Source organism: Capsaspora owczarzaki (genome assembly GCF_000151315.2).
Source record: "Capsaspora owczarzaki ATCC 30864 unplaced genomic scaffold supercont2.18, whole genome shotgun sequence".
Lineage (NCBI taxonomy): Eukaryota > Filasterea > Ministeriida > Capsasporidae > Capsaspora > Capsaspora owczarzaki.
The window spans coordinates 110,022-132,634 of record NW_011887309.1 but is presented as its reverse complement, the minus strand read 5'-3'; the positions used below and the strand labels follow the sequence as shown (position 1 = coordinate 132,634).

At 53.8% G+C, this 22,613-nt stretch overlaps 6 protein-coding genes across 7 annotated transcripts; 4 read left to right on the top strand and 2 right to left on the bottom strand.

Moving 5' to 3' along the window:
• Positions 1–11: 11 nt before the first annotated feature.
• On the bottom strand, positions 12–3,363 carry CAOG_08230. 2 transcript variants are annotated; one of them, XM_004342436.2, is made up of 7 exons: positions 3,090–3,363; positions 2,946–2,982; positions 2,765–2,834; positions 1,290–2,687; positions 1,063–1,139; positions 869–968; positions 12–786 (listed from the first exon to the last, which is right to left on the bottom strand). In XM_004342436.2, exons 1-7 carry the CDS (start codon positions 3,332–3,334, stop codon positions 152–154), a joined length of 2,562 nt encoding a protein of 853 aa, XP_004342485.2. In that variant the 5' UTR covers positions 3,335–3,363; the 3' UTR covers positions 12–151. The 2 variants fall into 2 exon arrangements, with proteins under 2 accessions (XP_004342485.2, XP_011270891.1); XM_011272589.1 differs by having other exon boundaries at positions 2,765–2,982.
• Positions 3,364–3,703: 340 nt separating this feature from the next.
• Positions 3,704–5,570, top strand: CAOG_08229 (hypothetical protein). The gene is made up of 4 exons (XM_004342435.2): positions 3,704–3,951; positions 4,052–4,137; positions 4,323–4,452; positions 4,548–5,570. Exons 1-4 carry the CDS (start codon positions 3,775–3,777, stop codon positions 5,499–5,501), a joined length of 1,347 nt encoding a protein of 448 aa, XP_004342484.1. The 5' UTR covers positions 3,704–3,774; the 3' UTR covers positions 5,502–5,570.
• On the bottom strand, positions 5,414–8,454 carry CAOG_08228 (aspartate transaminase). Its single transcript, XM_004342434.2, has 8 exons — positions 8,336–8,454; positions 8,037–8,190; positions 7,106–7,228; positions 6,798–7,016; positions 6,591–6,695; positions 6,361–6,511; positions 6,005–6,170; positions 5,414–5,897 (listed from the first exon to the last, which is right to left on the bottom strand). Exons 1-8 carry the CDS (start codon positions 8,398–8,400, stop codon positions 5,621–5,623), a joined length of 1,260 nt encoding a protein of 419 aa, XP_004342483.1. The 5' UTR covers positions 8,401–8,454; the 3' UTR covers positions 5,414–5,620.
• Positions 8,455–8,817: 363 nt separating this feature from the next.
• Positions 8,818–15,804, top strand: CAOG_08227 (tyrosine-protein kinase CSK). The gene is made up of 7 exons (XM_004342433.2): positions 8,818–8,861; positions 9,578–9,648; positions 9,737–10,054; positions 10,107–13,276; positions 13,462–15,201; positions 15,263–15,338; positions 15,406–15,804. Exons 2-7 carry the CDS (start codon positions 9,594–9,596, stop codon positions 15,645–15,647), a joined length of 5,601 nt encoding a protein of 1,866 aa, XP_004342482.1. The 5' UTR covers positions 8,818–8,861; positions 9,578–9,593; the 3' UTR covers positions 15,648–15,804.
• A 347-nt stretch (positions 15,805–16,151) lies between these two features.
• CAOG_08226 (hypothetical protein) lies at positions 16,152–21,665 on the top strand. Its single transcript, XM_004342432.2, has 3 exons — positions 16,152–17,022; positions 17,111–17,213; positions 17,305–21,665. The coding sequence occupies exons 1-3, from the start codon at positions 16,276–16,278 to the stop codon at positions 21,507–21,509; spliced, it is 5,055 nt and encodes a 1,684-aa protein (XP_004342481.1). The 5' UTR covers positions 16,152–16,275; the 3' UTR covers positions 21,510–21,665.
• A 108-nt stretch (positions 21,666–21,773) lies between these two features.
• Positions 21,774–22,123, top strand: CAOG_08225 (hypothetical protein). The gene has a single exon (XM_004342431.2). It carries the CDS (start codon positions 21,839–21,841, stop codon positions 22,025–22,027), a length of 189 nt encoding a protein of 62 aa, XP_004342480.1. The 5' UTR covers positions 21,774–21,838; the 3' UTR covers positions 22,028–22,123.
• Positions 22,124–22,613: the final 490 nt, after the last annotated feature.

The window sequence follows — 22,613 nt, the reverse complement described above, 5'->3', positions numbered from 1 at the left end:
AAAATGGGGGAGTAAATGCAACAAAAAAAAAAGACAAGGGTGAAAATTTAACAATAGCAGGATACAACAGGATGCAACAGGATACAAAAATCAGCAAAGCGAAGATGAGCTTGTGTTTGTTTGTTAGATTGTACTGGACGTCTGGCGGTTGTTACAGCTCGCTTCGTGCAGTGGCTGTACGGTCGTCACTGGTGCTCGCATGCTTGGCTTGGTGAGCCTTCTCTTCAGCGTCTTGCAAGTCCGACTCGGTGACTTCAAAGTCGATAGGCTTCAATCCGCGCAAATAACGCGACTGCATCGTTTCGAACGCCGCCTCCAGACCACGCGCATGCTGTGGCACGTTGAAAAAGCGCGGAACATCGTCAAACGCATCTGGGGAAAGCTCGTCCGCGTCCCTGGTGAGGCTCTGGGCGAGCGCGGTTCGTCCTGCAAGCAACGAGCGGCGTGCCGCCAACACTTTGGCTCGACCAGCATCCGTGGTCGCAAACTCCACCGCCATCGCTTCGTACAGTCCCGCTGATGTTGCGATGAACTGATCCAGCGACGCACTGCTCAGCATGCCGGCCGCGCTCCGTCCACATCGCGTCTGGCCCGCTTGCGTCAAAACGGGAAGTCCGCCCGTCAGCATTTCCGACGCTGTAGTGTGAGCGTTGTATGGCAGCGTGTCGAGGAAGAGGTCGCACATGGAGGGTGCGTACTCGAGAAAGTCCTCTCGTTCCAATCGAGGCGTGAGGATGACTTGCGCTTCGACTTGTGCCTCGGCAACAAGCCGACGAAAGTTTGCAGCTACAAGTGTTGGCGAAAAGCTCAAAGTGAGCAGAGATGAAATCGCAAAGCGTTGTGCAGTGATGACGATGCCCAAAGTTACCTGCATCATTGGGATGGGCAATAACCCAGAGCCGCGCTTCGGGAGCTTGTTTGAGGATTCGAATCCACGAGTGTACCGTGCTCTTGTTGGCTTTGAAGATCTGAGCAAAACAGAGGCACACAAAAGTAAATAGCAAGATCTAGAATGAAAAACGCCTCCACGCATCTCGATTTGCGCATCTCGGATTGACGTACCGGTCCAAGCGAGCAAAAAGTGAATGCACCGTCGTTTGGCAGGCCAAGCTCTGTTTTCTTGGCAACAACATCTTCCGCTGGTAGCCAAACAAGCAAACAAGCAAACAAGCAAACGCAAGCAACCACACGCAAACCAAAAACAAAGCAAAGAGAACACAGCGCCCACCCAAACAGGTGAGTCTTCGCTGCCACAATCCTTTCCGTTCCAAAATAACAGACAAACTTACGCGCGGGAGGATAGACCTCAGACGCCCGAAACCACGCGGGTGGGTACAAACCCGTCGGCAGAGTCACGACTCGCTCGATGAGAAACGATGGAACGAGCTTGGATGGGCAGGTGGTTCGATCGCACAGGGTGTAGTCGACTTCTGTCGACCCAGAGGTGCCACAGTACGTCAAGTAGGACGCAACAATAGGCGCAGGTTTGCAGGCAATAATGTCGGGGCGAGCGCCGCTCGAGTACCCCATCATGTCAAGCAGAATGTCCGTCTTGTCAGCGACAATGCGGGCTGTTGCTTCTGCAGGTGACATGGCATGGACAGAGACCACGCCGCCATTCAACACGCTGCGCATCTTCTCAGTCCAGGCATCTTCGTAGGGGCTCGTGCTGTAGCCCGTGACATGGAACCGGTCCTTGTTGAGCTGACTGAGCACAAAGTACAGTAGATGCGACGTCGGATGGTTGTAAAAGTCAGCGCTAATGATGCCAACATGAATACGTTGCTGCGATAAGGCAGAGCGCGCGGAAGGACTGAGCGAATGCAGATCGTCAATGCGAGCTGCAGCAAGTTTGTAGCGAATGGCCTGGGTGTTGCGAGACTCGATGGCAGCAAAGGCCGCCGAGTAGTCTCGCAGAATTTCGGGCACAATATCAAAGTACATCAGGTTGAATGGCGGCACGGCCAGCTGCTGCAGGGCCTTTTGCGTTTGGTCCGACCCAGTGATTGCGCGGTTTTCAAGCGCGTCCAGAGTGTGACGAATCTGTTGCAGAAGCAACGTTCGCAGCTCTGGCAGCCTTTGCTCGACTGCATCGTGGTCTGCAAGGAACATTTTTGCAATGATGGATTCGCCAATTGCGTGCACGTTGGTCGAGTTTGAGAGCAGCGCCTTGTCGAACGCCTCCGACGACGCCTTGTGCTTTTGCAGCCGTCGAAGGGCAGCGCCCAAGTTGATAAATCCAAGCGTGTTTGTGCGGTCGATCTTGACGGAACGAAGGGCATAGTCATACGCGGACTTGGCATCGCCGAGTTCGAGCGCCAGCTGGGCAGCGTTGGTCAGGGCGAGGACAGACTTTGGATTGAGCAGGATGGCGCGCTTGTAGATTTCAAGAGCAGACTTTTTGTCGCCATACGATGCTTGGATGGAGGCCAGCAGCAACGAGTGCTCGGCATTGGCAGGATCCAAGAGCGTCGCGTTGCGGAAGTGCCCGAGGGCCTCTTGGTGCTGTCCTTTCAAGTACGAGACCTTGCCCAGCGAGTGGTGAATCGTGGCCATGAGCTTGCCTCCCGCACTTGCAGGTCGCAGCGCGTCAGGCTCCGATTCGGCGGCCTTTCTCGCCTCGTCCAGCGCTTGTGTGAGAATTGCTTCTCCGTCGTTCAATCGTTGTCCAACGAGCAGCGCTTGGCCTAATGGAGTTTCAGGCACAGTCAGAGAGCGGGTTCACAGTTGTTAGTACACTGGAAAGAGCAGTGCGATGCCTTACCAAGTTGAATCATGCTGCCGAGCGTTGGGTTTTCCTTTGCCTCGTCGCCATAGCACTGAATCGCCGCGTCCTATTCCAATTAACAAGAGTCCACAACCATGATCAATGTTACTACATCTGTTCCTCGTTTCGTCTCTTCATACTGCCAATGGTTTGGTAGCAGTTTTGGTTGGGAACTTGCAATGTTTCCGGCCTTGTACCATCGAGCTCCAGCCGCACTGCGCACACACACAAGAAATTGCGCAACCCAATATGCATTAATATCACGAGTGACATCAACTCAATCCATAGCTCAATCCATAGCTCAAGTGGTGGTAGATCGCACCTGAACGACTCGTCGGGGCTGCGATCGCACTCAGTCAGAGCGTGGCGCTGCTGCGGCGGCTGTTCCAGCGGCTGATCCTGAGCCCGAGTCTGAGTCTGAGTCTGAGTCTGAGTCTGAGTCTGAGTCTGTGGCTTGGACGCTGCTTTGCCTCGCGCGGGTGGCTTCAGTCGCACAGCATCGCAGTCAGAAACAGCGACAAGCAGCAGAAGGATCAATGCGAGCCCAGCAATCAACTGAAAGCGCATTGGGGAAGCAACGAAACTCAGAAAAAGCAAAAAACAAGGAGTGATGAATTTCTGAGAAGTTCTGAGAAATGAACAAAAAAATGAAAAAAGGTACTGTAAATAAACGAAAAGAGCGCACTTTGAAGGCAACGAACAATGCGAAAGTGATTGAGATTTGCATTGAATTCGATTGAACAGGCGCATCCATTGAAGTACACGATCAACCACCATGTCAAGTGTCTCAAAGAATACATACTGTAACATTTCGTCTGATCCGGACGAACAATTTCAGCACTGTTGTATTGAGAGTTTGCATTGAGATTTCTATGGACGAGGATTCACGCCAACTGCAATGCTGCGAGTTGAGCTGCAGTCCAGTCTTGATATCATCATCTTTATCTCTTTTAATGTTATTTATTTAGCGTGTCTGAGAAGCACAGTTTTTTTTCCCGCCAAAAATCATGGATCTCCCGCCATTCGCTGAGGTTGTCAACCAGCGGAATCTCGCGCTGCCGAACGGCGTGCAGCCGACCTTCACGCTCGCCCAGGACACACCTGCACACGCAGCCATCCTGAGCTCATCCGACTGCGTAGCGCGGGCTCGCGAGGTCCTCCGCGCGCTGTCCTTTGCGAGCTCAGTAAGGCAGCACATGTCGCACAAACTCGGCTATCGCTCTCATGATGATGATGATGATGATATTTCTCACTATACTATACTATGAATTGTTCAATGTGCAGCATACAGCAAAGACGGAAATGTTCACCGAGGTCGACTTGTTGGCGCGGATTGTGTACAAGAACAAAAACCAGCAGCAATCCTCAAAGTAAGTAGTAACAGCAACGTACCATTTTTCATGTGTACAAAATATATGGCTGAGCTATAAGCGATCGACAGAGAAGTTCGAGGTTGCATGTTGCATGCCGAAAGTTGTCCTAATAGCACTTTTGGCATGGCTGGCGAGACGATTCGCTCACTCTCGGTGTCTCTTCTTTGGTCCAACCTTGTCAGACAGCTCCAACTCGTCATTCACGTGCTGCGTCTAGCACGCCGTATCAAGAGCTTGGCGATTCGAGGCGTTATCAAGGAAATCGGTGCTTTGTTTTCAGTCCCTCCACCAGTGACTGCGTCCTCTTCCAAAGTGAGTTTGCGAGAAGTTTGAACATGAAACAAACTGGGTCTCAGTGGCTCGTAGTAGAGATCTCACAATGATCTTGGAAACACCCCAACAAACAGCCCGTCGATGCAGCATCCGCAAACAACAAGTCGTCAGCCCAGCAAACGTCCACCGCAAACAAGAAGATTCAGCTCCCGAGCACAGCGTCCATCGATTTTGCTCTCGTCCGAATCGCCGCTGTCGCCATGCTGGCTCGTCAGGCACATCTCACTTCTGTCCGATGTAGTGCAGTGCTAGTGGACAGCATTCGCCATGCCCGGTTCATTCCCATCATGCTTTCGTTGCTCGCGAGCGTTTCTCGAATCGACGTTTACCTCCGCCAGCTCGAAAGCGATCTTGTTTCGGTCTATCAAGTGCTTTTTACTTGGAAAAGTCTCACCATGACAGTAGAGTGGACTGCACGACAAGCTCAGCCGCCATTGTCTGCAACCAGAAGCGCGGGCAAACGTCCGGCAACCGCCACAGCCGCGGCAATCATTGAAGAAATCGCCGCATTTCCATTAGGCACACGACGAAAGATTGTCGCGACCTTGCACACTCTCCTCTCGACTGCAGCGTGTCCCAGTTCTCTCACACAGTGGCTGGACGAGCATCTGGGCGCCTCGGCATCGCTGCACGGCCTGAGCGAAGCGCGCATGCCCCTGGATGACAATTCGCTCGCTGCTTTTGGCGGCAGTGCTGCAGCATCCAGTGACGATCCTTTCGGGATGGGCGTGCAAGATAGCGACGACAGCGATTCAGAGCAGAACAGCACTCCGCTGCAACCTTCGGCAAGTGCCAGCAGCACATCTACCAAAGGCTCTGCTGAAGCTGCTGCTGCTGCTGTTTCTAAAACATCAAGGGCTGTCACGCCAGCACCAGGTGGTGCAGGACCAGCCGCCTTTTCGAAACGCGCAGGCGAATCCTCAAGCACCGCCACCACAAAGCGTCCTCGTCTCACCAAGGCTCTGGATGATGAAGATTTTGGCGAGGCCATTTCAGCAGACTCTGTCATGACTGGGGTTTGGCGATGAGTCGCAACCGTCGTAACAGGCAGTGAAATTTTTAAGTTAAATCATTAAACACCAAATTTTAATGGGCAGGAAAGGTCCTTTCAAACCACAGAACAAGACCTGAAGCCCAATCATCGGCGTTATGCCTTGGTCACGGCGTGCATGGCGCGGGCGAGAGCGCCGACGTTGGCATGGGTGAGACCGACCATCGAGATGCGGCCGTCGGAAGTCATGTAGATGGAGTGCTTTTCGCGCAGCTCTTGAACGTGCTTTGCAGTCATGCCCGAGTAGCAGAACATGCCGATTTGCTTTGTGATAAAGTCCCAGTTCTTGGTGGAGCCAGCAGCCTTCAGCTCCTTCACAAGGGTCTCGCGCATTTCAATGATGCGGCCAGACATGAGCTTGAGCTCGCCCTCCCTGTCGAGTTCAAAACAAGCACAAAGCAGAGTAGAATGACATGAGCAAAAAAAAAGCTGGCAATAGAAGTGTAGTGAAACCATCAGGTCAGGGGAGAGCAAACTCACCACTCGGCAGTCAGCTCGGGGGTGTTCAGGATGTGGGTGGCAATGCGGGCGCCGTTGATCGGGGGCGAGGAGTACATTGGTCGGATGATGAGCTTGAGCTGCGAAAGCACTGCCGAAGCCTCAGCAGCAGTCTCGCACAGGACGGTGAAAGCACCGACACGCTCGCCTGCACAACAACAACAACAACAACAACAACAACAACAACAACAACAACAACAACAACAACAACAACAACAACAACAACAACAACAACAACAACACCAAAAAAAAACCAAAAAAAAAAACGGGTCCGTGAGAAGGTGAGTCGTGAGTTTCAAAAGTTGAATGCCACGTCTCACAGGCTTAGGCAAGCGTACCGTAAAGACCCATGTTCTTGGCAAACGATTGCGTGAGGATGGGGTGCAGGCCTTGCTGGACAAAGTGACGGACTGCGAACGCGTCGCGGCTGGGGTCACCCGAAGCGAAGCCTTGGTAGGCCATGTCAAAGAAGGGCAGCAGCTTCTGGGTCTGTAGGTGTGCATTGTTGCGGTGAGTGCTGGTGGTCGTGGGCAGCTGACAACGTTCGAACAAATACAAAACAAGTTACCTTGAAAACTTGAGCAAGCTCCTCCCATTGGGCTTGAGTGGGGTCGATGCCGGTGGGGTTATGAGCGCAGGCATGGAGCAGGACGGCCGAGCCAGGGGCACGTTGCTGCGTCATAGAAGAGTGCAACCATTAGATACAAATAAAGCGACATGACCCATGAAAAACAAACACACACAAAGAAAAAAAATATCATCGTATTGCGCTTACGGTCAAATCCTCAACCATCGCCTTAAAGTTCAGGCTGATGGTGCTGGCATCGTAGTAGCGGTAGGAGGAGGTGGAAACACCAGCGGCGTTGAGAATCTTGTCGTGGGTGGGCCAGGTGCGGTCGGGAAGGGCAACCTCGGGCTTCCTGTGGAAGCGACGGAGGAACTCGCCGCCGAGGCGGAGCGCACCAGTGCCAGAGATGGATTGGACAGTGGCGGCCTACATGCAACACCAAACGAGCGTTCAGATTTGCAAGATTTGGAATGGCTGCCACAAAACAAATAAACAACAACAACAACAATCCGTACGTGAACATCCTTGAAGAGGTCCTTGCCAAGGGCAAACTTGAGCGCCGCGCTGCGGAAGTCAGCATGACCCTCGATCGAGGCGTACTCCTTGTCGAGGTTCTTTCCGGCAATGATTGCCTCGGCCTGCGCGTGTTACGTCGAAAAGCAAAGTTAGCAAACAATCTGAGGTGCCATGACATCATGAATCAGCCGATCCTCAAAGCAAAACCAAACAAACAAACAAGCAAACAAACAAACAAACAAGACCGGTTTTTTGGTTGAAAATTTCGTCATCCTGCATTCGGAATCAAACCAATGAAATGCTGCCAGCTGTTGATATTTCGAAAGTACACCTCAGCATGATGGATGGATGGCTGGATCCACAGCGGCGGGCGACCGCCGTGTCCACACATCCGCAATGTCTTGCAGTATATTCCTGCTTTGTCGCTTTCCCCACTCTGCGAATCCACCTAGAACTCTTTTTCAATCCATGCAAGGCACTTTGTATTCGTCGCCTTGTCTGATCTAGTTGGCTGGGGTGTGATGAGCAGTTAGGGGATTGCTCACACTCGTCACTAACTGGGTCCACAATCTCGCCCCATCTTCCCCCTCTCTCTCCCCTCTCTCCCCTCTCTCTTTCCTCACCCATTCTCTCTCTCGTTTCAACACTCCAACACCAGTCCAATCACATCAGAACGCCCCCCCCCCCGAGCGACAGCACCATCCCCATCGCATTCGAGCAGGGGGAGCTGTGCCATGTGCGAACCAAAAGCCAAGACATCATCAGCCGTCGGAGGATGGGATTCAACGGCAGAGAGCGAGACCGAGATCAGGATCAGGATCAGGATCAGGGCTTTTGGATGTGCAGGTCTCAGATGGGACGTAAAAAGATCAAGCATCCAGACAAGCATCGAGCGAGCGAGAGAGAGAGAGAGAAGGAGAGCGACAGTACCTTGCGGACGGAGGGAAGGACGAACGCCTTGCCGTTCGCATCGCGGTAGGCACCGACGCCGACGTTGATCTTGGCAGGCGAGGGATCCTTGCGCCAGGCCTCGGTCAAGCCGAGAATCGGGTCCGCGGGGCCCTCGGGAACGCCAGCCCAGAGGCTGAGAGCAGTGCATGGCAAAAACAGTGAGCCAGCCGGGGGTAATGAATTGGTAGCGCAGCGAGTGAGTATAAAGCAGCCAGGATCAAACAATAGAGATACTGATTCAACTTCGCGCTTCATTGGGGGAGTCGTTCCACACTCACCTTGCAAAGCGAGCAGGCGACGCTGCAATCTTGGTCGTGATACGCAATGACTGCTGAGACAGCATGAGGAAATGATATCGAGATGGAAGTAAATCCAAACAAAAACGAGACTGAGCGGTTGACAAGTCCTATTTTGGAATCGAGTAGTAAAACGCTGACCTTGGTATCCGTTCGCTCGTGTTTGTCGATGTGCTCTGACTTGAATAGAGACGAGCGAGGTTTTTTCTCCTTTGATCTTATCTGGTTGACAATTCGTGTCGAGAGGGCGCACGAAACAAAGCCGCAGCAGTGATCCGTTCGTTCTGCACTGCGCGCAGCGTCACACAGGGGTTGAATCGCGACCAGATGATCCAATTCAGGTGCAGTTTCATACAAGAGGTCCAACTGGGATGCCGCACGCGCACGCAGACGTCGAAAGAGAAGGCCGGCAAAAGGACAGCACTCATCGGCTCAGACGATTCAGTTTATTTATTTTTTTTTTTGTCTTCTTGTTGCGGTTTTTCCCCCTTTTCTGTTGCAGGAACAAGTAAGCCAACAGCGCATCGTCAGACCCAACCCGAAAGGACGAAGTGGTGCTTGCTGGGGAAATGCCCGACCCGCGTCAGTGAGGAGGAGGAGGAGGAGGAGGGGAGAGAGAGAGAGAGAGGGGGCCCGCTGGAGTCGTAGTCGTTGAGTCGGAGATGCTTTGCCTGCCTCCGCTGTCCTGCACTCTTGCCGTCCCGCTCCCGTCTGATCCGATGATGCGCCTCTGTTGTCACAAGCTACTCAGAGCAAACAGAAGAAGTGACACGGCCAAAAGGAAGGGCCGGAAGGGGGGCAGGGCGTCTGCGACTTTGAAGGGTGGCGCTAATACATGTGGTGAGCACAACCCAGAGGTGCCTGGTTTACTGCGACCCTCGCCCTCCTCGCATGCACCAATGCGCCCCGCTAAGTGGACTAGTGTCGCTGGCACAGATGCTGCGGCGGCACAGGCACCACCGCCCGCGTGTCGGCGTTTGTTGTGGTTTTTGAGCGAATCAGATGCAATGAGCAAAGAGGTGTCTGTGGTCACTTCTACCCCCCCCCCCCACCCCACACGTTCACTCTCCGCTTCGGTGGAGTGTCGCTGCTGCTACTGACATGTCTTGTTGGGTGGAGGAACGAGAGACCGGCTTGCGGTTGGCCGTGGCAACAGTGCCAATCCACTCTTAGAAACGGCGCTTATTGTTTTGATGTTTTTTTTTTTTTTTTTGTTTCTTGCAGTCTGCTCGCTTTTCAAATGAAGACCAGATTGTTCCTGCTTGCTGTGGCGCTTTTGGCTGCGGTGGGCTCTGGTAAGTAATAAGCAATAAGTTTGCTTGAGGCTGGAATCAGGATTGAACGACTCACGCCAAAGTTGATGTGCATTCTCCGCTTTGACAGTTCGTGGTGCGGATCTCGATATTACTTTCACAGCTGCCACTGGCAATTACATCACGCTCAGTTGGGCTGCGTATGGCAGCTTTGCTTCACCGATGGAATATCGTGTCACTCGCAGTCCTGGTCCGGCGACGGCTGTGTACACTGGCACTGCCCTGATCTACACTGATATTAGCCTGACTAAAAACACTGCCTACACGTACACTGTTTCCGTCTACTCTGACATCGGAGCTGGCGCGACATTACTTGGAGCAACTGCGGCCCCACCCTCCCAAACGACCGCAAACGATGTGACTCTGAATCCCAACAGCATCTTGTTGAGTGCCACAGCAAATGTGAATGCGTACGTTCTGTCCTGGCCTGAGTCTGGTAGCCAATCATGGTGCGTCAACCGTCGGACCATCCGGTACCATTGCCTACCCTGCTGTCGAGTACAAGCTGGCGTCCGCGGGCACCGACAGCTACGCCTATTGGCCGGGCTACACGTCATCTCCTGCACTCGTGCTCGATCCTGGCACATGGTACAATGTCAGGATCACTGTTTCCAACCAAATCACGGGCACCGCGAATGTTTATCAAGTCTTCACGGGCAGAACGGGCTTTGTCGACCCTGTCATCGGGACTGCCCTTGCTGCTGGCACCATCACTGCCACTCAAGTCCCTCTCAGTTGGACGGTTACCAGCAGCGGTCAGGAGTCCACCTTGTCGTTGGCTTATACACTCTTCCGTAATGGCAGCCAGGTGGGCACCACTGCAGTCTACGCTGGCTCACTCCCAAACACATTTTCATACACCGATTCGGGCTTGTCGCCGTACACCTTGTACACGTACACTGTGCGAGTAACCAACGCTGTCGGCAATTATACGGAGAGTACGCTGACCGTGACGACCGTTGCTGCTGCTCCTACTGTCGCTTTCTTGACCACCGCACCGTACAGCACCCAGAATTCTGTCACTGTTGGTTGGACCTTGGCTGCTCTGAATGGACCAACACCAATCACGTTTGTCCTGAAGCGTGGGTCAATTATACTGGCACTCCCGCCGGAATCAAGTTCCGCTTTGGCGACCGGCCAATTCTTCTTTACCGACGATGGTTTGGATCCGTGCACCACTTACTCGTACACTCTGACTGCTACTACGAGTGAAGGCCAAACCGTCACCACGTCCGCTAAAAGCTTCACCACCCTCGCTGACCAGCCAGTGATTTCGGCAACCGTTACCTCGCTTAATTACACCTATAATGCGTTCAGTTTCAGTTGGACCAGCTCTGTACAGAGCTTTTGCGGTGCTGGTTCAGTTGGGGCTAGTGGTTATCAGGTGATGCTCAACTCAAGTGCAATCTCTCCGACCACTGCAACATCCTACTCCCTGAGCACTGGCGTGACTTCGGGCGCGACGTACGATTTCTCTCTGGTTTTCACCAACGCGTATGGCAACGTTTCGGAGCCTGTGGCCTTGACTACGTTCACCACCTTTGCCAACACTCCCACCGTTACCACGCCCACTCTGACAACCAGCGCGGCGAACTCGCTCACGTTTCAATGGAATGGTACAGCCCGTGGTGGTGGTCCTCTCGTTTATAAGGTGGACCGAACTGCCCCATCGTCGCTGTCCATCAAGGACTATGCTGACAGTCTCACTTCGGCCACGGACAATACTGGCTTGCTGCCCTTCACTGATTACACGTACAGTGTGCAGGCAAGAAACGCCGTTGGAAACACATCCACTATTGCCACTGCGACCTTCAAAACTGCTGCGGCCCAGGCCACCTTCTCCAGTACTACTGTGTCGTCAACTCCGGCCGTCAATTCCATCCAATTCTCTTGGACGGCAGCGACATGGAACAGCTTACCTGGCGACTACGCTTGGGCTATCAGCGGAAGTCCTACTCCTTCCCCAAGCGCAGGTATCGTCGCTGCGACCAGTGTGACTGTCTCCAACCTTCGCGCCTACAATCAGTACAATTTTACCGTTATCGCTCGAAGCGTTAGCGGCACTTTGTATAATTCTGATCCACTGACCGCCTCCAACTTCCTGACGCTTGCTGCCGCGCCGACAATCGTGTCAACCCAATTCACATCAACAGGACAGACCTTCAACTCTGTTTCACTGGAATGGAATGGCGTTCTTACGCTCATCAACGGCCCCACTGTCAATTCTGCCTCGCAATGGACGGTTGAACGTCGTCTCAACAACCCTCAAGGGGCCTTTGTGTCTGTCGGGGCGTTTCCAGCGGCAAACTTGTCTGCGACCGACAGCGATGCATTGTTGGCGCCGTACACGGTTTATGATTACCGTTTGACTGTGAGCAACGATCTGTACTCTACCAGTGCTGTCCTTTCCTCAGTCCGAACCGCCGCTGCCCCGCCAACTATTGACCCGAGTCTGATCGTGCCTTCATTTGTTTCGAATGGACCGACCAGCTATGCTGTGACGTTTAACTTGACTGGCGCGTACTATCGCGGCACTCCGGCCTCAGCCAGTGTGACTTTTTTGCTGCGATACAAGCTGACTAGTTCTGGCAGTTTCACCTCGGCCCCGACATTTACAACTGACACCACCACGGTCACTATGCAGGCGAGCACAGTCTACACTTTGGAGTGGAAAATCACAAACGTTGGCGCCTTGTCGTCCATTTCGACAGGCTCTGTCAGTGTACTTGCAATCCCGCCGTCCTTCAGCGCACCGACTATTCTCACCCTAAGTGTCACGACAGACACCGCAACCATCTCCTGGCCTGAGCCTACGACCAAGAACGGTGGTGACCCAATTGTGTATTGGGTTCAGTTTACTGCGACGCAACCCAATCCTGGAAATCAAACCATTCAAACCTTCAGCAACACTCTCCAAACCACGAGCACCACTGTCACTGGGCTCTACCCAGGTATTGTTTACAATTGGACAGTTGCGGCCAAGAGCGCCGATTCTGGTTTCTCGAAGCCCTTCTCTACCCCGTCAACTTTGCGCCAAGACCCCGCGGACCCCATTTGGCTGATCGCTCCCACTCTCTCGGCATCAGGGCGAACGACAAGCTCGTTCGCGTTGAATTGGGCGGCTCCTGTCTATGCTCAAGATAATCCAAGCAACCTGAAGTATCGAATTGTTGCCACTCAAATCACCGCAAGCCCCAATTACCCCAATCCGACCCTTCTCTTCAAGACTGTAGCTGTCAATTCGGCCGCCGTGACAGTCGCCGCAGCGTCGAACACTGGCTATGAACCCTATGTGCAGTACAGTGTGACTGTGCACGTTAAAAGCTCAACCGACAACTGGGTTCCAAGCAACAGGTTCCTCACGGTGACAACTGCTAGCTCGCAACCAAGCTGGGGTGCCTTGACTCCGTCCTCCATCATGGCCGTCCCTTCGTCCCGCCAGATCACTCTCGACTGGCCAGATGTTCCGTACCCTCAGGACACGAACTATTTGACTTACTCGGTTAGTCGCGGTGGCACTACAGTTGCTTCCGATCTCGCAACCTCGAGTTACGTCGACACTGGTTTGACGCCATTCACGAATTATGCGTACATCATCACCGCCTACAATGTAAGGGGATCAACTTCGCTCGGCTCGGCAGTTACTTTCAAAACCACTGAAGCAACTCCTCGTTTTGCTGGCACTGAAACGTTGACCATGATTCCCAACGCGAATGGCGCGAGTATCACCTATGCTGCGCCAAACTTCCCATACGGAACACTGTCGGGCTACACTGTTTCGGTTGTTGACACTAGTTTTACCGACTCGCATGCGACACCACTCAGAGCTCGAACAGCACCGTCACAGTGTCTACCCGAACGATTACTTCGCTCTTGCCATTCCGCACCTACGCCGTCACTATTCAAGCTACGAACGGTGCAGGTACTTCGCCGCCGAGCGACTCGCGCAAGGGCACTTTCACCACCTCGCCGAGCGCCCCCATCTTAGACCCACGTTGGCTTGTCGCGGGTACAACCGACACGTCAGTCATCATCACCTGGAAGGGCCCTCAGCCTTGGGAGCGAAACAGCGTTCTTAGTTCATACCGTGTCGAGTGCCGAGTTCAAGAAGGGGATTGGATTTGGACTCTTGTCCACACTGTTATTCAAGGACCCTGGGCTGCCGACAACGCCGCCTATAGCTCCGCCGTGCAGCAAGAGTACCGGGCTGTGTTTTCTGGATTGCTCCCTAACAGGAACTATGGCTTCATGGTTACTGCGACTGGAAGCTCGTTGACTTCGAATCCCATCGAGGTGCAGGCCCGCACTTTGCCTGCGACGCCCACTGAGACGCCCACTGAGACTACCTCTGATTCATCTTCTGGTGGCGGCTCTCAAGCGTCAACTTCAATAGCTGCCATCGCTGCTGCTGTTGTGGCTGTTGCAGTAGTTGCGATAATTGTGCTGGTACTCGTCGTGTTGCGACGCCGGCGCCTGCAACGTGCAGACTTGCAACCAAAGGACTCTGCCAGTTCCACCATCGACCAGACGACTATTGAAATGACAATGTCTGCTCTGGCCCATTCGAGTGAATCTCGCATCGAGGATGACGGCTCAACCTCCGCCAAGCCCAGCCAAAAGCTGCAGCCAGAATCGCAGAACGCTGCCGATCCCATGTATCAGGAGGCTGAAGAAGTGACAATCTCCCCTATTCCCGATTCGACCGAATCTCACAACGAGGATGGCGGCTCAACCTCCGACCAAAAGCTGCAGCCGGAATCGCAAAACGCTGCTGAGCCCATGTATCAGGTTGATGAAGTGACAACTTCCCCTCAAAACCATTCGGCTGGAGCTCACGACAAAGCGGACATTCCATCCCCAGCGGCGATCGGTCAACAACAGTCGTATCAAGCTGTCCCGACCGCCCCGCCAGAGGAGGTGGTTGACGATGATGCGAGCGCGTATGTTGCCGGCAGCAATTCTCGTCGCGTTCGCGAAGGCTTGACCATTGGGAAGCACCTTGCCAGTGGTGAATTTGGCGATGTGTCACTGGGTCAAGTGCCTTTCAACGTGTTGCCCACAAGAGCTCAAACCTTGCTCGGACCTACAGCGTCGCCAACCGTGCTGGTTGCAGTCAAGTCTTCCAAGGCCGACGCTGACGAGAAATCTCGCCAAGACTTTGAGGCTGAGGCGAAATTGATGGCTCCGTTTGTACATCCGAATGTCGTGCGGTTGCTTGCGGCTCTGGTCGAGTCCGAGCCCCACCTCGTTCTGCTCGAGTTTGTGCAGTACGGCGACTTGCGTACACTGCTGCAAAAGTCCCAGGTTCACTCGCTTTGGTGGACACAGAACGAGCAGATCCATGCCATTCGCCAGATTGCACTCGGCATGGAGTATCTGGGCACGCTTAACTTTGTGCACCGAGATCTTGCCGCGCGCAACTGCCTTGTGGGGCAAGGAATGGTGGTCAAGATTGCCGATTTCGGGCTTTCCCGCGAATTGACGGATGAGCAAGATTACTATCGCATGCAAACGCGAGGCAAACTTCCCGTGAAGGTGGGTTGAGTCAGATGGCTCCACTGGTCGTATGTGATTCTGATTGTGTTGGTGATTGTAGTGGATGGCACCGGAAACAATGACCTTCCGCAAGTTCTCGTCCATGTCGGACGTGTGGTCGTTTGGTGTGACCGCCTGTAAGTAGAGCCGGTTGGTACGAAAAGATTGCACTTGAGTCTCACTTGTGTTGGTGCACATTGGTAGGGGAATGCTCTAGTTACGGTGCAACGCCTTACAGCCAGATGAATGGCGCTGAGGCACTGGCTCATCTGGAGGCTGGTGGTCGACTACCCAGGCCGGAGCACTGCTCAACTGACCTGTTTAGCTTGATGTTTAGTTGCTGGAACTCCATCCCAGAACTACGACCAAGCTTTACGCAGCTCGTCAAAGCTCTGAAAAACTTTGACGATGGAACAGCAATCCGCGAGATCGGGGCTCTGCTGTGAACAGGGCTTTGTGAGTTCTTGATGTCGCTCAAACATGTCAATTGATGCAATGATGCTTCGGCCACTGTGTGAGGCTCCTTGCGTTCCGAGGTTGCGCTATTACATTTTTCCTGTTTGATGGTCGATACGTGTCCATTCAGAATTCAACAAAGAGAACACAAACGATGGGTTGTTGGAGGCACAACGTTGGTACTCTGCTTCCATACAGAACGAGGTACCCCAATCGCGATAGTCAGAATAATCCACATCAGCAGTGCACATCCAACCTTCAGTACCAAGAATGAGGGCGGTCCGGATGAGGTGAATGAAGTTTCAGTCACAAAGCATTTTGAGCCAAACCTTTCGCCGAGCTTTCTTTTGTAGCCTTCTTCCTCCATCATTTCCAATCTTGATCGAGTTCATTTAAATGTAAAAGCTCGTTCAACAATGCAATGCAAGCAAATTGAACGTTATCCGTTTTGTTTCAAATACAAATTTTTGGCGCGCAGTTTTTTTTTTCTCAACGGTTTTTTGATTTTTGCTTTTTCCCTCCTTTTGTTTGATTTCTTGCTCAATCGCACTTTCACTTCAACTCTTTTCTCTTTCTCTTTCTTACCAACACACATTCACTTTGCAGTAATACGACACGATGGCGGACATGCAACACGAGCCCGTGTTTGAAGTGCGGAAGGCCGCACAGCCTGCAACGGCGTTCCCGCGTTTCCAATCCAAATCGACTGCGACGACTACATCCTCTGCCGCCAAGTCACTTGCCGCCGGCACTCGCAATAATACCAACCTGTCTGTCTTTATGAGCGATGGCGCGAATGCAGCGGGTGGCGTGGATGCTGGTTTGTTGCCTGAGCTCGACGACGGCGAATCGGCGCTTGTTTCAAACGAGAATCAAACTGTTTCAAACGAAACGGCCTTTTTTTGCAATCCGCAACCGGCAGCAACCAGTGCGAGCAGCAACAAGGCGTCTGCAACAATCATCAGCGCAGCCACGCTCGTTCTGAAGCCGTTCGCGTCGGTGCCGAGTCTGGACTTTGGCGAGGCTCAGCTGGGCGAGGTCCGCTCGGCCACTTTGACCCTGTCAAACCCGTCCGCCGAGCTGGCCAAGCTAACAGTCAAAGAGATCCCCGTCGACGCTGGATTTGCGTGGCAGGGTGTTTCTGCGGGCGATGTCATCGAGATTGCTCCAAAGGGCACTGTTACTGCAACGCTCCGCTGGACGCCCGTTCCCGCCAAACCGGCTGCATCGACGTCAACAACCTCAACCAACGGCAAGACCAACGAACTTGCATCTGCTCCAATTATTCCCATTCACCAGGTCATTAAGCTCACCTGGCACAAGGGTCATATGGAGCTTCGCGTCACCCTCGAAGGCTCGTACCGCGTAAGAAATGTTTGTTCAATGTTGGGTGGAAATCAAACTTGCCGCAGTGTACTGATCGACTCACTGATGCGACACCCATTCCACTCAGACTGCGAAAAAGCCAAAGGCACTTCGCCCAGCCTCCCAAAATGCCGCCAACATGTCACAAAAGCCGTCCTTCCACGCCAACAAGGCCATGCTGCTCCGCAAAGGTAACACACAAAAACTTCCAACGACCCTGTTGCACCTGATCTCGACGGAATCTTGGCATAATCACTCACATTTTTTCTGCTCCCGATACAGCTCATGCGGTCAAGGAGCAAGCCATGATGGCAGCAAAGGCAGCCAAAAAGCCGGTTGCTGGCGTGGCCAAGTCCAAGCTCTCGTTTTTGAAAGCGGCCAGTGCCGCACCCCTCATGCCCTTTGCTGGACGGAGCGCAAGCTACGACACTCACTGGATGGACAAGCAGGAGCGTGGGTTTGTCAAGTGGCTCAACTTTGTGCTTGCGCCCAACACGGACCTGAACATTGGCACCGTTCTCACACTCGGCGAGAGTGCGCCAGCTGCAATGCTCGGCAACATTACCAGTGTGGCACCTCGCCCTTTCGCTGCCCGTCGAGCGCTGGATCAGCTCCGCCGTCGTTCTTGCGAGATTTTCCAATCGGAGGAGGTCAGCCATGTCCTTCGCCGCATGGAGGCAGCTGTCGATGCCGGGCAGATTGGCGTTCGAGAGCATCACCGTCTGCTCCAGGACGTCGGTGCGGCGGACTCGATTGTTAATCTGCTCTTCCAGTACAACTTGCCCTGGCTGCGAGTTGCCCTGGAGACTGTCTTTGGTCGCCTGCTCGTGCTGACGGGCGACGTGGCCAACGACAAGATGCTACTGGCACGATGCATCCGGTCTCGATTGCTGTTTGACGAGGCAATCGCTCAAGAGTACACCGTGCCCAACGTGCCCAACAGCTTCAAGGACGGATTTTCTCAAAAGATGAATGCCTTTACCGTCAAGCGATTGCTGGCCGTCGTTTATTTGCTCGACAAGTCAAAGCAGGCGCGCATCATGAAGGACGACCCTTGTCTGTTCCGGTCTACATTCCAGCTGGCCAGCTCTGCCGACAAGACCGCGCTCAAGGCCAGCGCCGACCTGCTCGAGGCGTTTGCACATGCGCACCTGACCGGAGCCTTCAACATTTTGCGCGCACTCTCGCTCATTGGATTCACAGTCCAACACAAGCAGACCTACCTGGACGAGTTTGACTTTACGACCACCAACATTGCTATCGATTTGCGCGACGGCCTGCGTTTGGCGCGCTTGACAGAGCGGCTGACAAACGACTTTTCCCTTTCCGCCCAGCTCTCAGCGCCGGCCACCACAAAGCTACACAAGACCACCAACGTTGACCTGTCCTTGAAGAAGCTGGCACAATCCGGCATTGCTCTTGACATTGTTCGCGGGGACGGTGTTCACGCCAACGACATTGTCGACGGGCATCGCGAAAAGACACTAGCGCTCTTGTGGAAGATGATTTTCCAGTTCCAAGTGGAGCTCATGATTGACGAGGGCAAGCTTCGCCAGGAGATTGCCACGCTCCGCGCCGACCAGCCAATCGACGAGGACTGCGCGTTGGATACAGGCCTGTACTTTTCGGCGCCTCGTCTTTCGCTGCTGCTGCAATGGTGCCAAGCAGTTGCGTCCCATTACAACGTGGCTGTCAGGAATTTCACCACCTCGTTCGCTGACGGTCGGGTGCTGTGCTACTTGCTGCACCACTACTATCCATCGCTCCTTCCTCGTGAGGCAATCCGCGATGTGACCACTGCCTCTGCGCAGCACAAGTTGAATGACGACGAGGACGAGTCGGAAGAGGACGGCGCGGACGACGATTCATGCATCACCCGCACCGAGCAGGGTGGCTCAATGTTTGTGACCTTCAATCCGGATTTGTTGCAGTATGCTTCTCGAAGCGAGAAGCGTCGCGTCGACAACGAGAAGCAAAACTTTCAAGTGTTTGAGCAAAAGCTTCACGAGCTGGGCGGGGTCCCGCTGTTGCTCACCTCCAGCGACATGACTGCAACCATGCCTCAAGAAAAGGTTGTCATCACCTTTGTGTCGTATCTGTGCACGCGTCTGTTGGAGTTTAGCAATGAGAACCGCGCCGTGTCTGTCATCCAGTCCGCATGGCGTCAGCGAAAGCAGCGCGAACAGGCCCGCACGGTCTGCGCCGAGACATTGGCTGCTCAACGGGCAGAGGCGGCTCGGCTTCAAGCAGAGCAACTCAATCTTGCACGTATTCTGCGAGAAGAGGCAGCAGCTCTGGCAGTCAAGCAGACCACTGCCGCCGTGTGCATTCAAAGTGCTATTCGGGGCAGGCAGGTGCGCGTCAAACTCGAGGCGCAGCGCCAAGCTGCCGCCCAGAGCGCCGCAATGCTGGCTGCACAGCAGGCCGCCGAGGCTCGTCGCATTCGCGTGTTCTGCACTGCGTTTGTGCTCTTTACGGCCGCAACTTCCATCCAACGTGCATTCCGCGCTTATCAAGCCCGTTTGCGGTTGGCTGCAGCCAAGGCCGCGACCGAGCTGCAGATGCAACGCGAACTGGCCGAACAGAAGCGCTGCAATGTCCTTTGCACTGGCTACGTGATCTTTATGGCTGCGGTCTCGATTCAACGCGGCTACCGTGCTCATGTGAAACGCTGCCACGCCATTGCTGCAGCCGAACTTGCCGCAGCTCAACAGCTTTTAGCGGCCGTCACGCTGCAGCGATCTTACCGCGCAATGCAAGGTCGTCGCAAGTTGGCTGCGGCCATTGACACTGCACGTCGTCAGGTCGCACAGCAAGCTGCTGCTGAAGCCAAGCGATGCAACATTTTTGTTCATGGCTATGTCATGTTCATGGCTGCTACAAAGATTCAACGGGCATACCGGTCGTTCATTGTGCGTCGCGAGGTGAGCAAGAACGCTGCAGCAGAGGCAAAGCGCTGCAGAGTTCTTCTCAAGGGCCACGCCATGTTTATGGCCTCTGTTCAAATCCAACGCGCTTACCGCCATTGCTGCCAACGCCGACAAATCGCCGCCCAAGCCAAGCGAAACGCGCGCCTGTGCTATGCAGCAACACTGTTCATGGCTACCGTTCGTGCCCAGCGACGCATGCGCGCTCGGTGGTTGGCTCGCCAATTGTGCATGGAGAAGCGACTGGCTCTGTTGGCCCGCGCCGCAAGCCTGTTCATGGCGACCATCCGCATCCAGCGCACCTTCCGAAGCGTGCAACTGGAGCGCCAAGCTGCCAAGGAGGCGCAGCTCTTTGCCAAGCGATGCCGTGTGCTCACCAACGTTTGCCACATCCAGCATTCCATCATGTGGACTCAACGTGCCTATCGTGTCAAGCTCGCTATGCGCGCCGAGGCAAGGATGCAGCGTCTCGTTTTCGCGGCCAAGCTCTTCTTTGGAGCGGTCTGCCTACAGCGCCGCTTGCGTGCTCGCCATGCCGCTCGCATGACAGCCAAGATCGCTGCCGCACGCATTGCCCGCCTTGTTCATGCTGGCAAGTTGTTCTTGGCCACCGTTCGCGCTCAACGCATGTTCCGTGCCATCCTGGCTGCGCGCCAAGCGGCTGCCGAAATGTTGGCCATCAAGGCCGAGCACGATCGCATCCAACGCCTGCGCTCTGCCGCGCTTTGGTATCTCTCAGCCATTCGTGTGCAGCGCGCCTACCGTCAGCATGCAGCCCGTCGCGCGTTGATGCGGCATACACGGGCCATCACCAAGGTCCAGGCACTGTGGCGTGGTCGGGCGGTGCGCATTGCGAGCGAGCGTACAATTTCCCAAATCCGCCAGCGTCTGATGCAAGCAACGGCCCAGGTGCAGGACGACATGCGTCTGGGCAACCGCGCCCGTTCTGCGCTGGAAATGCTGCTGACGTCCAAAAAGACCTCCATGACCCTACGCGCGTGCAACAACCTGGATGTTGTCACTCAGCTGTCCGAAGCCTGCTGCGAGACCATGGTCCGTGCGGAGGGTGCTGTGCCCATCCTCCTGTCCCTGATCAGCTCGTGCAACCGCTCACCCGAGCACATGGAGATTCTGACCCACGCCCTCAACATTTTGCTTCACTTGGTCATGCTGCCCTCGACGGTGGAGGCCGTGTTTGCCGAGCCCAACTGCGTCAACACGATTGCCGAGCTGCTGCAAATGTTCCGTGACAAGGATGACATTTTCGTCAAGGCGTGCCAGCTCTTGATCCACATGTGCAACAACCCTGCACGCGTCGCTGCTGTGGTCAAGATGACTACCATCGTCCAGCGCATCCGCACCATTCAGTCGATCGTGCAGCGCAAATTCAAGCTCGAGCAGCGCCTCAAGCAGTCCGTGCCCAAGTTGCCAGCAGCCATCGGCAGCCCCGCCTCTCCCCGAGCCTCTCGTCGCCTGAAGCAGCAGTGCGAGCAGCTTTCCACCGTGAGCTCGATCGACGCACTCGTTGCCATGTTTGACGCCGCCACTCCCAAGCCATAAAAGGCGCGCGCATGGACGAACATTGCGTTTGCTTTTGTTGAAAATGAGTGTCGGACAATGTTGATTTTGTTAAGAAGTTTTGATTGGTTTTTTTTGTTTTGTTTTTGCTTGTTTGCCTTTGTATTGGTTTGTCTGGTTTGATGTTGTTCTTGTTCCAAGACAGTTCACTGTTTCAAATTGTAGATTTTCAGCGCATTTCGAATGCTGGTCAATGTTGCAGTTCAAAAGTCCATCACTTGTCTTTTTTGCTTTTCCCTTGTTTCAAATCATTTCTCAGACAATTCCCAGTTCAGTCTTCCTTCATTGGATATCCGTTCTGAGACAAACAAATGCAGTCCGTCCAAGTCAGTGGCAAAGCGACGCTGTTTCTGATGCTCACGTCGTTCGTCGCGGGCCTCGTTGTCGGCTTCCGAATCAACAAGCTGCTGCGCGAACACACACAGGCGCACGTCGAACGCAAGAAGCGGACCCAGCGCGCCGAGATTGAGCGCCTGCAGCAGCTCCACGACGCACTGTGAAACCAAACACAATGTTCTGAACACAAATCTCAGACATGTCTAAAATGTCAAACAGCTGAGTTTTGTGTCAAATAAATCCATCAGACGTATTCCAACTAAGAAACTGAGTGAAATGCCGAGAGAAGCGGCTCCAAAGCACAATGCAAGTACTGTACAAATGCAAACACTATCGTATTGAACGTTCAGTCAAAACCAGGTGCTCACACCGCGTCGGAAGAGGTGGAGCAATAACACAAAGGATTTTGGTTTCTTTCTATTGCTCTTACATTGAGTGCTGTTGCATTGGCGGCACATCGATCTCGTCTTGGAACCAGAATGTCTTGGCACTCCAAGGAAGGTGAACGCTGGTGTTACGAATCCCTCATCGGTCTTCCCCTCATTCTTCACTCTATTCATAAGTAAACGATACAGTACTTTTGCATTCATTTCATCCGCTTCAGTACCGATTCCAGGTGTAGGTTCCGGGCAAGTTTCGCAACATTGCCAAAATCACAACCACAACACACATCATAACAATACTTAGCATTGACATTCGTTGATGGCATGGCTTGCTTGTGTACCGTATGTATTCAGTACACGTCTAGAA

Excerpts from the sequence above, each read along its gene's own strand:
- CAOG_08225 (XM_004342431.2), top strand. The coding sequence starts at position 21,839 with ATGCAGTCCGTCCAAGTCAGTGGCAAAGCGACGCTGTTTCTGATGCTC.
- CAOG_08227 (XM_004342433.2), top strand. The coding sequence starts at position 9,594 with ATGAAGACCAGATTGTTCCTGCTTGCTGTGGCGCTTTTGGCTGCGGTG. Across the intron at positions 10,055-10,106 it reads TCCCAACAGCATCTTGTTGA|CCAATCATGGTGCGTCAACC; the intron begins GTGCCACAGCAA and ends TGAGTCTGGTAG. Across the intron at positions 13,277-13,461 it reads ACATCATCACCGCCTACAAT|TTTTACCGACTCGCATGCGA; the intron begins GTAAGGGGATCA and ends TGTTGACACTAG.
- CAOG_08228 (XM_004342434.2), bottom strand. The coding sequence starts at position 8,400 with ATGCTGTCTCAGCAGTCATTGCGTATCACGACCAAGATTGCAGCGTCG. Across the intron at positions 7,229-8,036 it reads TCCTTCCCTCCGTCCGCAAG|GCCGAGGCAATCATTGCCGG; the intron begins GTACTGTCGCTC and ends TAACACGCGCAG. Across the intron at positions 7,017-7,105 it reads ACCTCTTCAAGGATGTTCAC|GCCGCCACTGTCCAATCCAT; the intron begins GTACGGATTGTT and ends TGTTGCATGTAG.
- CAOG_08230 (XM_004342436.2), bottom strand. The coding sequence starts at position 3,334 with ATGCGCTTTCAGTTGATTGCTGGGCTCGCATTGATCCTTCTGCTGCTT. Across the intron at positions 2,688-2,764 it reads CGGCAGCATGATTCAACTTG|GCCAAGCGCTGCTCGTTGGA; the intron begins GTAAGGCATCGC and ends AAACTCCATTAG. Across the intron at positions 969-1,062 it reads CTTTTTGCTCGCTTGGACCG|ATCTTCAAAGCCAACAAGAG; the intron begins GTACGTCAATCC and ends TGTTTTGCTCAG.
- CAOG_08226 (XM_004342432.2), top strand. The coding sequence starts at position 16,276 with ATGGCGGACATGCAACACGAGCCCGTGTTTGAAGTGCGGAAGGCCGCA. Across the intron at positions 17,023-17,110 it reads CCCTCGAAGGCTCGTACCGC|ACTGCGAAAAAGCCAAAGGC; the intron begins GTAAGAAATGTT and ends CATTCCACTCAG. Across the intron at positions 17,214-17,304 it reads GGCCATGCTGCTCCGCAAAG|CTCATGCGGTCAAGGAGCAA; the intron begins GTAACACACAAA and ends CTCCCGATACAG.
- CAOG_08229 (XM_004342435.2), top strand. The coding sequence starts at position 3,775 with ATGGATCTCCCGCCATTCGCTGAGGTTGTCAACCAGCGGAATCTCGCG. Across the intron at positions 3,952-4,051 it reads CGCTGTCCTTTGCGAGCTCA|CATACAGCAAAGACGGAAAT; the intron begins GTAAGGCAGCAC and ends TTCAATGTGCAG. Across the intron at positions 4,453-4,547 it reads TGACTGCGTCCTCTTCCAAA|CCCGTCGATGCAGCATCCGC; the intron begins GTGAGTTTGCGA and ends CCCAACAAACAG.